The sequence below is a fragment of the Rhamphochromis sp. 'chilingali' genome (assembly GCF_963969265.1).
Source record: "Rhamphochromis sp. 'chilingali' genome assembly, chromosome: 4".
NCBI classification, from domain to species: Eukaryota; Metazoa; Chordata; class Actinopteri; order Cichliformes; family Cichlidae; genus Rhamphochromis; species Rhamphochromis sp. 'chilingali'.
The window spans coordinates 2,244,898-2,261,501 of NC_137948.1; the positions used below are offsets into that span (position 1 = coordinate 2,244,898).

The 16,604-nt window shown below is 40.6% G+C and overlaps 1 protein-coding gene across 1 annotated transcript; it reads right to left on the minus strand.

The window, feature by feature from the left end:
* Positions 1-1,309: 1,309 nt before the first annotated feature.
* LOC308395524 (uncharacterized protein) lies at positions 1,310-4,987 on the minus strand. Its single transcript, XM_080880406.1, has 5 exons — positions 4,296-4,987; positions 3,931-4,027; positions 3,447-3,557; positions 2,831-2,997; positions 1,310-2,498 (listed from the first exon to the last, which is right to left on the minus strand). The coding sequence occupies exons 1-5, from the start codon at positions 4,649-4,651 to the stop codon at positions 2,036-2,038; spliced, it is 1,194 nt and encodes a 397-aa protein (XP_080736532.1). The 5' UTR covers positions 4,652-4,987; the 3' UTR covers positions 1,310-2,035.
* Between the last annotated feature and the right edge of the window lie 11,617 nt (positions 4,988-16,604).

A 16,604-nucleotide genomic window follows, 5' to 3' on the forward strand; every position in this document is an offset into this window, starting at 1 on the left:
GATGAATGTAAAAAGAAAGAATTACCAGGTTTTGTTTTTTTACCTAATTTTTGTTTCTGAGACAAATGAGAGCCACATATGAGGACATTAATTTGAAATTTCGATAGAACAGTTGCCGTATAATGTCCTCGTAACTGTATATCAGGCACTTGTTGATCAAGATTTAGTATTTTGGTCTAAATAACCCAAAATGTGATGTCCACATGTGTGGACGCCAGGCTGGAGTAAAGTGTTAGAGCTATTTATACCTATGTAAACTTTTATACACTGGTTTTTACCTGTCTTGTTTCAGAAAGGTTTAAAAGGGTAATGTCCACATTTATTTGTTTGTTTATTTGTTTTAATTCAACATATTTTATTAAAGTAATTGAGCTTGAACACAGAAAAAACTGAATCAAATAATCATAAAATCAAATCACTTGCACTATACTGAAGTCTAATCTACTCTGAGCTAATGCCGGTTTCCAACACTAATGATCGGGTGAAGGAGAGAGATGAGGGTGTGCACGGCCACTGGTGCTCTTATCCCTGTTCTGTGTGATACAATCCAACAGGAAAGCAGTCAAACCCTTGGACATTAGCCAAGTTAACGTTCACAAATATATACACACAGAGGAACTCTGAGCCCCAATGTCAGCATTAGCACAAACATGCCACTTCATACCAAATCTCAGTGTGAGGTCAGGTGTTAGTCTCATTCCATTATTCTGGCTATATTTTCTTACTCATTACTATTAAACTTATACTTAAGACTAACTATTAACAAAATCACACCCCAATAACTCTGTTATTACACTTTGTATTTAATCATAAAAAGGCTGGATGTTGAAACCTTTTACTTCTATTTTGTATGAGCCAGGATTCTCAACAGCTGATACTCTGTCTGTATCAGCTGGTGGTGGTCAGAGGGCCCGGTGGCGCCTGTGTCCGGCAGCCTCGCCTCTGTCAGTGCGCCCCAGGGCAGCTGTGGCTACAGTGTAGCTTGCTATCGCCAGTGTGTGAATGTGTGTGTGAATGGGTGAATGACTGAATGTAGTGTAAAGCGCTTTGGGGTCCTATGGACTAGAAAAGCGCTATACAAATGCAGGCCATTTACCATGTCCAAAAAGTGACAGGTATCGTTTTATGGAGCAAAAAACTTAAGAGCGCATATTTTATAAATAATACCAACAATTGCAAATGCAGACCTTTAATAGTAATAAGTAATCCTTTATTTATAATGCATAGCAATATAAAAATAGTAACATGTGAAAATATTACAATGGGCACAGATGAATTTGTATCAAAAACAGCAACCAAGCCTAAGTAATGAATAACACACATAAATAACAACTGCTTGAGAGAGCAAACAATTTCTTTTCATCTGTTCCTTGGCAGAAAGTTAAGACAGCTATTCAGCTTTAGGTTTCAATAAACAGAAGTAATGGATGCAGTCCCTTTGAAATGTCACACAAAAGTCTACTTGTGCATATACTTAGCTTTAACTCTTCTCTTTTTTGTTTTGTATTCCAAAAGGTTTTCATTTTCTCCAGAGGATGTCTCTCTTTCAGTGGTTATCGACTGTTCACATTCATTTTCACAGACTGTTGGAATGTCGATGCTGGCCGAACGTTTCTTGCTAGAATACAATGGCCTAATTTTGCGTGCATTATCTGTCGTCTTTATTTCGTACTGGCATATACTTTTGCCTACTTGTTTTGTTTTTAAGACATTTGTATGCAGTTCATCTATCATTGCAGTAATGCCCTCTGGAATGAATGCCCACTGTTTAACTGTGTCTAAAACAGCATTTAGTTTTCCAACCGCATCTTCTGTGCATTTTTTGTCTGTGCTTTCAACTACAGGAGTGTCATTCAAAGTTGATAGAGGACTTTTCAGAGAGTTTTTCATTTGTTTAAAATGGCTACAAGCCACCTTCAGGCAAGCACATGTGTTATAGTGAGAGAACGTACAACAAGTGCACTGAAGTGTTTCAGCCGATGCAAAAAAACACAGATTTCCAAACAAACTTGGCATTTTTATCACTTTCAAGTCCTCACAGTGTACAAAGTAATGCCTTTCTTTCACTGCAATTCTTGCCAAGGTCTGTTTCCATGTTTGGATAGATGTCATTGTCAGCCTCTGCTAATTTTGCAAGTAACACTAGATGCTTGCAAAGAAGTCCTCGTAAGCCATATGTACAGTTGCAGTAGGACTCAACAGGGCAGACATCATACACCATGTCTTCTCTTGACTCAGATGGGACTTGATATGCATTAACTCCATGGCTGTTCTTGACTGTAATTTTAAGAGCCCAACCACTTTCCATCAGTCTTGAAGCAGAGTCTGAAACTTGAGACAAGGTGTCAGCAAACCTGTTTTTCATGCGGCCCACATCTTGCAGGGTTTTTATGACTGAGAAGTAGTCGTCGGCCTTCCCTAGGAGCACTTCAATCAGATCATCCAGACGCCTATTCTTGTAGCCAGATAAAAACTGGTATTTCAGGCGGTGGAAAAATCTGAAAAACAGTTATTTGAAATGATTAGTAACTGTAATTGAAGGAATTTAAAGTTTTAATCAAGACTGTATTATTTTTTTAAAAATTGGAATACCTATTGCACACGTCTTTTATAAAGGAATGCTCTGTGCCGGTTTAGCTGATTTAGGCAAATCCACCTACTCTGTTTTTTGTTGTGATAACATAAAAAACGCTGCTAGAATTTAAAGGATTTGCCTAAAACCTGTTCTGGCAATGACATGACGAACCTACTCAGTTTAGCCTCTTGGATTAAAGCATAATATCTTTTTTTCAGCAATACAATCGAATGAGGTCAAAATAATAAATCATACCTTTCAATCACATTGTTTGTTTCAGAACGAGCGTGACTGAAGCGACGGCCGTAGTCACACCACATGTGGCCAATGCCTTCCCAGTGCTTCTGAAAATACTGGCACACCAAAGGGTATTGCTTAAATGTCTGGCAGAACTCTGCTGATGTGGCTTTAAAGTCGTCCTCCTAAGAGAATTGGATGCAACAGAATATATTTCAATCCATTTAACAGACCTATTGAAATCTTTAATATTATGTATTGAAGCCCTTTTCCTTTTATTGAATAACATTAAGAATTTTAAGTTATTAATAATATGTCGTGTTTTTGTATTAAGAAGCAATTATTTCTTCCCTTACAATGGCTAAGAAGGAACACTAAACCTATAAGCATATTTGGTTTCAGCATCTGTCTGTGAAAGAATCCCACTCACAAGTTCTACTGCACAGTGGGTGACACAATGATGTTCTGCACAGCTTAAGTACTTGTTTTGATAAGCAAGATAAGAAGCCAGTTTTAGAAATTGTTTCAAAAATCTATTTTGTATCTCTCTGTAACTTTTTTTTAGCAACTGAAAGTTATTATGCTCTTAGTGTAATCAAGAAATCAAAATGTGAAATAGACAAATTACACTTACAGATGTGCAAGCTTTCAGCTTACAAAAGAAAGAAATGATTTCATTTCTCTTTTGGGTGTTAGAAAGCCCATGGACCCCGGACTCTGATTTTGAAAGCCATCGATTAACAGCCTGTGAATGTAAGAGGAAAAAAGTTAATCTGGAGAGAGAGACAGAGGAGCAGCTGTACAAAAAGCATAAAAGAAAGCTGACGTCCAAAAATAACTTTGTCACTCACTGGACAAGAGGACCTGTGCATTACAGAAATCAACCAGGCAAACATATTTTTAAATGTCAAAAAGAGCTTTGGGAAGCAGCCACCAGAAGATGAGTGCACTGTGGTCTTAAATGGATGGACAAAGTCACTCAACATTTTATCCCTTTATATTCATTAACCTGAGTAGGTGAATATCACAATGAGGCAAATCATAACAACAGGACCCTGTTGTAAAAATGTGTTTCAGGTGCATCTTAGACAACGTGAAAAGAAAACAATGTGGTTTACCTGCAAGACATGGTACCAGCATAGAAGGATAGCTGACTCTGGAAAAACCTTCTGCAAAGCATTTATTTCTGCAAAGTCTTTGTCAACCATAAATGCTCTACAGAAAAAAAGAAAACACTAAATGAGATTAAACAGTATGAAAATGTTTTTGCTATCTCAAAGCACCACTTCAATGCCAAATTAAACATTTCAACTCACAAGTAGATGTATAAAATACTGCATACAGCCTATAGGAATAACTTTAACAACTGGAAAGGAAAGTTTTTTGCAGCCCATGCTGCAGCTATAGCATTAGATTCTGGCATGTTATAACTTTTTTGAAAAGGAATTATTTCAAAATTAATAGCTGTCAATGTATTATTTACCTCGGGGAAGTTGGGAAATGCTCACAAACTATTCCAAGAACAGTTTCCAGGGTTTTCTGACTTTCGTTGCTGACAATAGCATAGGCCACAGGGACTCCATGCCCATGATCATCTCTTACAACAAGTGTGAATAAGGGAAATGAATACTGGTTAACGCAGTGCGTGGTGTCAACAAATACTAACTGTTTTGCATAGTTCTCCATGTTTGATTTCATTACAGGTGTCTGCAAAACAATCATTAGTTCTTGGTCAGATGTGTATGGGTGATAGAAGAGAACATGTTCTTGATGTTTTCCATTAAGTAAGGTATGTACACATTGACTGTCTCCACAGTTAAAGTGCTTCTTCCTCATCATGCAGGTTCTAACACTGTCAATGTCACGTGGTGTGACAAAATGCTCTCTGTTGTGAAGATCTCTGTGTCCATGTTCTTTGGCCCATTTATGACATTCGGTTAGTATGATGGCTGGCTTAGTTCCAAGGGAAAGCAGTTCCTCAATCTTCCTCCTCAAGTCACTGGAAATATTGTTGAAATGTGCGTCTTTTGGGTCCGAAGGATCATGCCCATCATGCTTATCATATGTACGCTGCACGATGACTGTGTGGTCTTTCCAACATTTGAGTACTTTAAATGAAACATAGGCCTTACAGCCCACTGCTCTGTAGCTGTTTCGACTTTTTTTCCCAGCTCTGATGTAGTTGAATTTGTAATAGTCTCTTTTCCTGTCTTTACCTGAGGCAACATTTAAACATTTATAATGTCCATGAAGGGTTAATGAGTTCAATTTTTCTAACACAACACTGAATGGGTCCTCCTGGCATTGTGACACATGCACACAAAGTTGTGTCTTTTCCAGTTCTTTTTTTTTCGTCATTCAGAACACTTCTTCTAATTATATCGTCCATTTCTGGTGGAAAAATAACGAAGGTTTAATTAGTCAATATTCATTAATTCATTTTAACTTGTTTTGGGGTTTTTTGCAATACAATGTAAATATTAAATATAATATTAAAAAAAATATATATATATAAAATAATATAAAACAAACAGGGGCTAAAAGAAGCTAAACTTTCATATGGTATGTCTCTGGCAACTTTAACATGATGTCCCAGGGACAACATCTACGCGATGTCCCAGGGACAACATCTACGCGATGTCCCAGGGACAACATCTACGCGATGTCCCAGGGACAACATTTACGCGATGTACCAGGACAAATTTGTAAATTTCTGGATTACTGTTAATCTCCATAGAATCAAGAACTCATGTCCAGTTTCACAGCTATGGACCAGTTAATTATGTTTCCAGGTGATAGTTTGATTCATAGATTCAGCACACAACCATAAGTCTAGGCCTTTTAGTCCAGATTCTCTTCACTTATGTTTGTAAAATGATCAGGGAAGCTACTGCAATTTTGCCTGACCCAACCCCCGGGCCACGAAACACCCAAAAAGTTGGGGGAACGCTGGTCTAGAGAACACTGGTTAGCTAATGCTGTCGTCAAGTAGCCTATCGCTAGCAAACAAACAGCAAGCCAAGTGAGGAACATATGTATAATGCTTACCGTTTATTAAAGGAAAGTATCCTAAATTGACTTCAAATTCGGCGGACAGGCGGCGGTTTTCCGCTTCTTCACTTGTATTTCGAAATAATCGAAGGCGGGTATTTCGAAGTCGCAAAGGAATGACGTCACAAGAAGGTGATTGGTCACTTGCAATGTTGAACCTGGAACAACATTAATTATGATGATGTGGGAACAATGCTGACACGAGGAAATCAGATCGTCCGTGGATCTGGTGCTCAGAGCGTGTTCTTGTACTATCGTGATCAGAGCCGCTGTGCTGTCCTTTTCTAGCCACAGGTAGGAATTCTTCATGTCAGCCACTACATACATACCACACAGGGGCTTGTTCTTACATGGTAGTTCATTATAGTTCATCCTCCTGCTGCTCTTTGTCTTCAGCTGCCTGGAGATTCTTGGAGTAGCTCATCTCAGGGGGGCATCGTCGTGATACTCCATGGATACTCCAAGAATCTTCAGGCAGCTGAAGACAAAGAACTTGATACAGTATGGATGCCCTCCCTCTTCCTCACTGAGCCTCATGGTGCCCAGGGGTTTGTATCTGTTTGTCCCTCAAGCTGGGTACTCAAATTCGGAGGCTTCGGAGAGTTTGAGGGTTCTGCACAGTATCCTAGCTGTTCCTAGGACTGCAATATTCTGGAGACATGCCTTTTATGTTGTGCCACTCCTTCCAGCTTGGAGGTTACAGCTCCTCATGCTCCTTTGTGGGACCACTTTGAACTTTACCTTTTACATTTGCTCCAGTGTAGATTAGAAGGCAGTGAAGGATACTGATCTGTTCACAGATGATGGTATATCCCTGTCCCAAAATCCCATATGTGCATGCTAAAAGAACTGAGAGTAAGCACCTTGAGGCAACTGTTGTTGTGATCTGGCTGAAAATAGAAAACTGGAGCACAAATGTGGCGTTTAAAAAAAGACACTGCTCCATGTTCATTTCTGACCTGGCATAGCTAATGAGATCAGGTTTTATCTTGTCCACACGTAATACTTCAGGAGACATGGATGAAAATCATAAATATAAAAAAAACAATAGCACTTACACCACGTACATCATGAACACACAGGTTACACCAGGCATTGTCATCCAGTTCTAACATTATGAAGAGTTTTGTAAACAACCTTCAACATCAACTCAATAAATTCAAATCGTGCTGATCATGTGCACAGTGCGTTCAAGGTTCTTTATTTGTCACATGCATAGTTATACAAGTATAACCTGACACGCTCCTCGACATGTGCAAAAATGGGGGGGGGGGTAGAGGAAGAACATTATATATATATAGTATATACATTAGGTGAATGTGCAGTAGAAGCAGCAAGCAGGTGAGTTCTGTACATTAAGTGAATAGTGAGTGTTGTTAATGTTGTAGTAAAAAAACAGGCACCTTGAGTCTGTCAGTACAGCAGCTGATGCAGTGGTTACGCATTAGAAACACATCAACATCAGTGGCATTGCTTCTTTCATCTCTGTCATACATGATGATGATTATGACATCAAATAAAAATTGTTTGCATTTGAATGTTTTCATATCTTATTCTCTATGAACTTTCATGGCATCAAACAGAGGCTATAATACACACATTAATAAACACACGCACGAGTATTTTAAGGCTTAAATGTTCTGCGTCCTCTTTTGATCACTTGCATTTGATGGTTTGAGGTTCATCATTAATTCACAAGAGGAGAGACAGAAAAACTGCACAGGGAAAATAAATCAGTGGTTATTAGTCCATGCAGCGCTGTAGGCGGACGGGTGCTTTCTTCAGGATTAAATTTCCTTTCACGCTAACTTAAGAATGGCCTGTTTGGCTGTGAAGGACAACAGTGGAAACAGTGAAAATGAAAAACTATTTGTAAACACACCTCTCACCATTTATATGTAAAATCTTTTACATCATTGCAAAACGGTGCTTATGCAGACAAAGCGCCAGTCCTGTGATGAAGGGAATAAACTCATGAATTCCAATTCGTTTTTGCAAATCTGTAAGAAAATGCTAAAATGCTTTATGCTATGTCTTTCAAGTGACGTGAACAGTCAGTAATGCGTAGGCCAACTCCATATCGACATTTTTAAGATGTGCAGTGGACTTCACTGCACTGCAGATTAATGCAATAACTGGACTTTCTCTCTGTCATTTAGTTTGAATCAAGTTTCTGGACACCTGCTGTTTAGGTGTGTGTGTGTGTGTGTGTGTGTGTGTGTGTGTGTGTGTGTGTTTCTGTCTACTATTTCTGCCAATTCAGCCACTAAATGCTTCATTACATTCAGCAGCTATTCATTAACTCTGTACACTACCTGCTGAGCAGACGATGGCAGACTGGCACTGCATTTTTTTTTCTTCCTGGAAAAAAGGTTAAGCATGAAAAAAATCCACATTCTGTCCTTAACACTGACATTTAAGTTTTCAGACTGAACATGCTTTTGTGTAAACTTCTGTTTGAAGCCTCACTTTCATGTTCCACCGTAGAAGTGCCGCAAGGTTTAAAGGGCACATGGAATAACATGCAAGTAATCAGATTAAAAAAAACAAACACATTTCTAGTTCTTTTGGTTTCTATGATGAACAGACATGGATAAAGCTGAGGGGTGTTTTATGATTTTTGCTAAAAAACGTGTCTGGAAGATTAAATATAGTATTGGTCATTTTCTAAGACGTGTAATGCTCGATGTTTTAAGCACCCCTCCTCAAAATGAGTCAAATGCTTTTACTGTCTATAGGCTGATAATGCTCACTGTCATGTACCCTCCAACAGCCCATTTCAAGCCAGTACAATCCCTGATTTTGTATCATTTACACAACTTGTTGCCTTCATGGATATTTTTAAAGCTATCATAGGACAGGGTCCTTTCTTTTCAACAGGTATATGTGTTGACTGAAAGCTCATAGATATAATTGAATCAGTACAGTGATGTCAATAAATGACTTTAATTATTTAGCGTTTTGCATAATAACTGCACTGGACTGTGTTGCTATAGGGGCATTCTCATGTGGCTTTGAGAGGTATCACAACATATCAGATAACTGATTCAAACTTCAGATGGGAAAAGTCACAGAACCAGATCAATCTAGAAGATGTAAGATTCCTCTGACACATTTATTCTGTAGATCTTGGACCGTGGCTGCAAACATCACCTGGGAAACAAAGGGATCTGAAGAGAAATGGAGGTTTCCTTCACTGTAGACTTTGACCAATCACATCCAAGATAAATTGCACAACTATATGGCTCATAAATAACAAGAAGGCAGCATTTATATGACAGTTGCCACCAAGTCCTCCACTCCAAAGTGAAGTTTTGACGCACTCGGGCATCTAAAATGTGCAGCGGATCGTCTCAAGCCCAAGTGCACTGAACGGGACGTCACAGTAATCTTATAACAGCTGGAAGTCCGAAGCCAACAGACAAAGGGGACACCGCCCAAAATTTAAATCAGGTACTATTTTTAATGTTTATGGGTGGAGCACTTTGTAGAACTCTTCAAACAAGAGTTTTGCAGCATGTTGGCAAAATTATTTTGCTTCTAAGCGACTATATTAAAACAGAAAAACTCGTTTCATGGAAAACTGGCCGACCCATTTTTGTTTTACCTCTCTCTGGTTTCGTGATGGGCAAAGACTTTCTGTGACTTTCAGCTCGTAAGTGTCTCTCATGCACAGAGCTCAAGGTTGTTCATTTCATCCTTACAAATGAGGAGCGGTTACTCAACATCAAACTAACTCGAGCACTACAAATGGACTCAGATACAGATCATGAATGCGGTACTTCATTTCAGAAAGAAGGTCGTTGATTATACTGGACCTGAACATCGCTGGAAAAATAATTCTTGTCTCCTAGAAACAGTTTGTGGGAGAGAGGGTTGGTACAACCTATTTCTTCTAGCTACTCGCATCCAAGCTGTGGCCAAGCTCCCTGGAGTATTTGACATTACACATGCAATACATGTCTGAATAATCACGCCAGTAAAATATGACAGCTTGAAGAAGCACCGCGGCTTTAACACGTGTGGCTTATGATTTAAGCTACTTGACAATGTAGCCTGGTGGCGAATCGTCCCTCATGCTTCCCGTATCCACCGGCATCCGAGGCTGCCGTTTGAGAGGCATCATGTCCCAGCTGGATGTCACTTGATGTGGAGGGAGGGTGGCAGTGTCTGTCCCCAGAAGGCTAATGCTTCTAATGCTGCAGTCAGCCACAACCTCAATATCATTGAAATTCCAACAGCATATTCACTTACAACTACGTAGCTGCTGTTGGTTGATACATGTATTCTGAAACTTGTTCTTTTTTTCTGTTACAACAAAGAAATAATCGACCATTGAACAAATGTTCATACTTTTTATGCTAAGTTATGTCGTTGTTGAGATGCTGAAGGCTGGACAGACTGAAAATATCATAATCAAATAAATATTTCAGCAGATTCAGATACACAAGCCATTGTTTTCCTTCAAGATCACAGAGAAGACCTCTGTAATTACCTGGCTCTAGTTTAATGTGTGTTTAATGGCTGCGGAATATTTGTGTTTTGTATAACAAACTGAACCAAATTGGAGTCACCGTATATAATTATTTACAACACTAATGCAGGATAGAACAGGATAATTACAAAGGGAATAGACAAGGATTTCTGCCACTACATTACGCTGCTTTTTGCCTTTAATTTGGATTAAAATCTATAGTGTGTGTGTGTGTGTGTGTGTGTGTGTGTGTGTGTGTGTGTGTGTGTGTGTGTGTGTGTGTGTCATGGTAGCATTCAAAGTAGTTTCTTCTTTCTTTCTCTAATTAATTTGCTCTGCTCCTCCCTTCTTTAAAAGCTCGGGTATCGCTTCTGTGATATTACTTCTGTGCTTCTCACACACAGGCTGGTGCCCGGCCAACTCTGTGTTCCAGCGGTTTGGGCTGCTACAGCTGTGGCGGAAATTTTTAAGCAGGAAAATGTTAATGGAGCTGTGTGACGGATGGCCTCGGCTACCAACATGCACTAAGGGTGAGCACTTTGTGGAATTAATATGATTTCAGTCGGCAGGAATGGTCATTTTCTGTCCACCAGCGATTCTTAATGATTCTTCTTCTTCTTCTTCATCCATGTCTGTCATCTCCGACTCTGGGTCCGCTCATTAGCACACTATTAAAGGACAAAGATCGACCTGGTCATCATGCATGAAATGCAACTGTTGCCACAGTTACTGTGAGTCCGGCCTTATCAATCAAAACGGAAGCCTGTAGGTGTCGCTCACCCCCTGCTGGATGCGTGGGGGCATCCAGATGCATTATGCTGATTACAAACAGCCATAATTGTGATTGCTTTGGTTTGCCATCAGGTCCTTCAGGGTATCATGGTCTGCCCGTTGTATTTACCTCTCTCATATTGAAAATGCATTTGTTTGCTTCCCTCTAATTTACAATGCAGCAATAAAATTTTTTCATTTTCTCGCTTTCTTCTCCTGCTAAGTGCCAGTCGATATCCTGGCAGTGGTTTAATTTTCTCAGTTGCTCTTTTTTCCCCTCCGTCTCTCTCTTGCAGCAGTACACTGCAGTTAGCCAGTTTTGAAATACATTAGTGAAAGCTGGCTCGCTTTTGACAGTTTGACAGCTTAGATTTTCATGAGCTTCCAATAAAGAGCAAGTCATTGTTCCCAGAATAACCCAGTGAGAATATTGTTCTTTCCTGGCAGATAACAATGCCATTCATACGGTGGATCCTTGACTTGATAACATACTTATTGATCACTGTCACTTATCTGGCAATTGCCTCAGCGCCCCAATATAGACAAATCGCTCACACAGTGTGGCTCTTTGGTCTATATGTTCATATTAATGCTGTGTGACCGTGGAGCTATAACATGCTGTCTGGGAGCAGTACTCAAATCTCTTCCGTGCCTTCCTGTTTTTGAAATCTTTGTTAACTTGTGTGGTGATTTTCACTTTAAAACAACCTCTCAATTCATGTCCAGGAGGCAGTGGTGCCGTGGGCTGAGATAAATGAGCAGATTCTGAAAACATTTTCCTGCAGTGGCTCTGTATGCAGCCAGTGAGTCAGAGTCATTTGTTTCTATGCACTATGTGGACTCAATCAAGATGGCAAGAGCAGGGGGGGGAAATGATGATAGCAAGGATTCCAGTAGGCCTCTGCTTTCTCTGCTCCCTGTTCCAGAAACAAGCGTGCATTCGGAAAACTGACACTAAATCTACAAGGACCATATGTCCTTTTTTCTGTGCTCAGCATCCACACGGTTGCTTCTGAGGTGAAAAACAAACTGACTGTTTTCATGTGTGCAGGAAAAAGCTGTTACAACACGTCGGCTTTGATTGTTGTAATTGTGACAATTAGCATCTGGACACAACGGAGCTAGAACGCCACACGGAGGCACAAATTTATGCTTTCATGGCATTTTCAAAGACTCTCTGTCCTCTTCTTCTCAACACCAGACTGCTATAGACCATCTTGTGACCATTAAATTAAATGCACTGCCTTTGTTAAAGTGTGGTCTCTTCAAAATGTATCCGATCTTTTATAATTGTGATTCTCTGCACTCAACAGGTCTAAAATGCCAACGGTATGCCGCTCAGAAAGAATTCACATTACTACTTGACAGGCTACTAATAAAGTCCTACATTAGCTTAATTTTATTTACTTATTGAACCTGCCAAGGGCAAACCACTGATTTTATTCATTTGATCAATTAAATAGTCGTTGGCAGTGCTACTTGGCCCAAGACAAAAATGGAATAACGAACCCCGAATAACCCATGCAGAAACCCAGGCATGTACCAGCATTAGGGGAGTGTCGGTTACATTCTACAAAAACGCCATCCATCATCCATTTTTTACCACTTATCCAGGTCCAGTGGGCAGGAGCAGCTGCCTAAGCAGACATGGCCAAACTTCCCTCTCCCCAGCCACCGCCTCCAGCTCTTCCACAGGGTCCGCCTCCAGGTGTCCTCTCTGTTCTGGCTGCCTGAAACGCCGCACCTAGGAGGCCTCCAGGAGGCACCACCTCTGCCTACTCCCTTTGATGCCGAGGAGCTCTGCCCTGCTGCGAGCTCCTCGCCGATGTCTGACATCCTCACATTGTCTCCAAGGATGAGCCCAGAAATTTCCACTGCTTAAATTTGTGATTTAATTCTTTCAGTCACAGCCAACAGATTGTGGACAATACAGTGAAGCTGTGCCGTTGCATTCGGCTTACTCTTTAATTGCATCAGTCTGTTTGTTAGTCTCATTTAGAGGTATTTTAGAGTCTTTTTCACCTGATACTCAGTGATAACCTCATCCCAACCCTTTTGTTTGATAGAGGAGCAGAAGACACTTTTTATAGATAAAACAGTTTTTGAATGTCAGGATCTGGGAGAAATAAAAACAAAAAACATTCTGATGTTATATTGTTTGGCTTAGAGTCATTACCAGTGGTAACATGAAGTCTCTTTCCACAGCCCACTTGGGTCTGACTGATGTAAGTTTTGTGATCAGATGGTGAGTGTGAGGGTCCACTTGGGTGTCTTCATCCCTCTGTGGCATTTTGGACTTTCTGGGCACCAACGACACATCCATCTCAGTTCACGTGGACTAGTTTCCAGGTGTCCGTGTCCATAATGGAGTAAAATCAAAACATTAGAGATCTTATCCTTAAGACAGCAACTCATCCTCACTTCTGGGTGGGAAATCTACCCTTTTATAATTGAGCACTACGGCCTCAGACAGGGGTGGTAATTCTCGTCCCACTAATGTTGCTGCAAACCATGTCATCATATGTTGGAGACCAGTGCCCAATAAAACCAACCCATCCTTAGAGCCTGCTACAAACTCTGTGTTGTGAATGTCACTGAATGTGATCAGTAAATGTTTGGACCAAATCAGTGATAAAGGGAATACTCTGACCTAATGCAATGCAATTGGACCAGTACTGTATAATCCAACGTACCCCGATGCCTTCATGTGCCCAGAACATGTTGAGCAGACAAATCCTTGAAAGTTTAAAGAGCTGGTCCAATGTCCCGTGACTAAGATCTCCTCCTGAATCTAAGATTCCACTAAGGACGGACTCTCCTCTCTGGATCTAAGAATCCAGGTTAACAAGTGGGATTTCCCTGAACTTCATTTCTCTTTAGATGTGTTTGTTCTAGTCTAAAACATGCATATTATATCAGTATTTTTTAATCACTGACTGAGAACACTATAAAAGATAGAATATGGTCACATTAGGCTAAGGATTCCTTTTGTTTATAGCACATATATTTTTCTGTTACTATCTTTGGCTCGCATGCCCACAGGAGGGTGTTTCTGTGAAACGTTCTGCTGTACAGAGGAGCCAGCTGTGAGTTTCTTAGATGCTGCATTAAATGCACAGATGCTGTTTCATATACATTTCCTCAGACAAGCATTGCATTTTCAAATACTTGCAAAGAACCATTCTGGTCAGATTTCTGTAAATGAAACCTGGTTAGCGACGTGGTTTCCAGAGCACCGCTTCTCCCACAGTAGTAAAAAAGACAAACAGAGTGTAGTACTTTCTGTGCCAGAGAGTTTGTGTCAGTTTAGATGCTCGCTCGCATCGTGTGACCTGGAGGACTGTAGAAAAACACAGCACTAATAAGTACCACCTTGGAGGACGTGTTTCTACTTGTTATACTGTATTTCCCAGTAGTGTGACTATCCTGCACTGTCCACCCTCGTTGTAGAGTTGAAGCATGTGAACAGTCTATATTCTGTCAAAAGGTGGAAGCTCCCTGCAGCAGGCTCAAACTCTGGAGGCTCAACAGCAAATGAAATGATAGATTACACTGTTGATCTTTACGAGGTCAGTCGAGGTGATTTTTAGTTTTATCGTGGAGCATATTTATTGGCACAGCAGTACACAGAAAACAAGTTACATTTAAAGAGAAGTTGGGACTCAGGTCCTCTTGTTATTTTGACTCAACCTTCATCTTCTGAGAGAAAAGAAAGTGGAGAATAAGAGAAACAGGGGAGGAGGGGAAGAGGACGAGGGAGTGCCGGGACCACGATAGTCCTGCTGTCTGTTCCTCCCGCTCTCATCTTTCTGTCAGGGCCGCTTCCACTCTCTCTGATATCACGTCTTCTGTGACTTCTGTGTTAGTGTTTGTTTCATTTTTTTTTTTTCACGACTGTTTTACTTTGTCCTTTGTGACTGCCTCACCTGTTTGTAGTTAGTTTCACCTGCCCAGGAAAGTTGCTTCTGTTCACTGATGCAGTGTTTTCAGTGGAGGAAACAGTCTCAGCGGACTGCAGGTTTCCTCATAAAGAGCACAGCTCCATAATGATGAAACTAGTTTCACTGCCTAAAAAAAGCCAAGATGTTAGTTTCATGATCATTGATATGCAAACTGTCATGTCCGTTGATCAATGGCCATGAGTAACATTCACAGAGAGTTGGGGAACGGCTGCAATCACAGCATTGTAAGATGGTGACAGATGCACCCTTAGACCTCCTCCTCGATTCAGCAGTAGATGCTCCCTTTTCACGTAAATTTCCTCCTTGACTTCCTGCTCAAACCAGCCAGGATGCACATCATCACTGAAGGAGTGGCCTACAGAGTCCTGGTCAGCTTTCCATGTCTCTTCCGTGTGGTTGTTTGAGTTCCCTGATGTATTACTTGTGCCTTTTCTGAGCTTTCCTTACCTGGATCATTGAGCACAGATCCAGATACTTTCTGTCATGGCTCATGTTCAGGTTTAAATTACACCGTGATTTCATCTTATTCATGGTTTTAGTTTCCTTGTTTTTCTTAGTTTAGTCATTTTTATTTCTAGTTTGACTTTCTTGTTTCTTTTAGTCTGTTTCCCTCTTTGTGCCTCCATGTGGAGCCTGTCTCGTCTCTCGTGCACGCCAAGTTCCGTCTCCGTGGTTATTCACGTTGACCCCGGTCACTGTGTTAAGCTCACGTGTCTTGAGTCCGCCTGTGTATTTCCTGTTTTATTTTGATAGTTCGGTATCCTGTGTTCAGTGTATTCAGTTTTGCTTCCTCCCTGTCTCACTTTGTCTGATTACTTCCAGCCGTGTTCCCTCCCGTTTCCCATCCTCTGTGTATTTAAGTCCTCCGTCTTGTTTCTGCCGTGTGCCTTGTAATACCTAGTTCTACTTTCCCAGGTTCCTAATTTTAGTTGCTTGTTTCTAGTTTAGTTTTCTGGCATTTAGCATTTGAGTTTTTGAACAGCAAAATAAAGCTGCCTCTCTTAGTTCATTCCTTTGTTTTTGAGTCCAGCACTTGGCTCCTCATCCTGCCTGCCACAGCATTGACATGAAACTTCCACCTGTATCTTGTTCCTTCAGTCAAAGGCTTGTTGTCTTTGTGAGAGCAGCTGATGACGTACTTCATAATCACAACATGGCACTGTGACCCCAGATTGTGCTGCTGTTTCTTTTATTTTTCGTGCGTTGCCCTGGTTTTATCTTCATTTTGCCCACTGTCGGTCATTTCTTGTTTAGTGATAAATCATCTGAAGTAATGATTTAAAACTCCAGACTTTATAAGTGCTTATTTTATTTGAGTGCCTTTCCCCATCACGTCGTCGACCTCGTCACAAAGACACAGTATCTGTTTGGAGCACATAGCGCAGGGTTTTGGCTCGGTGTGTCAGTCTGGAGGTGTTTGCTGTTGTTTCATCCTCTGGTGCAGTTGATTAAACAGTGTCTCCTCCTTGTATGTCAGCCCTCTGCTGCTTTTGCTGTCAGACTTGTTGGTATTGGTTTTATGCACGTGTCCAAT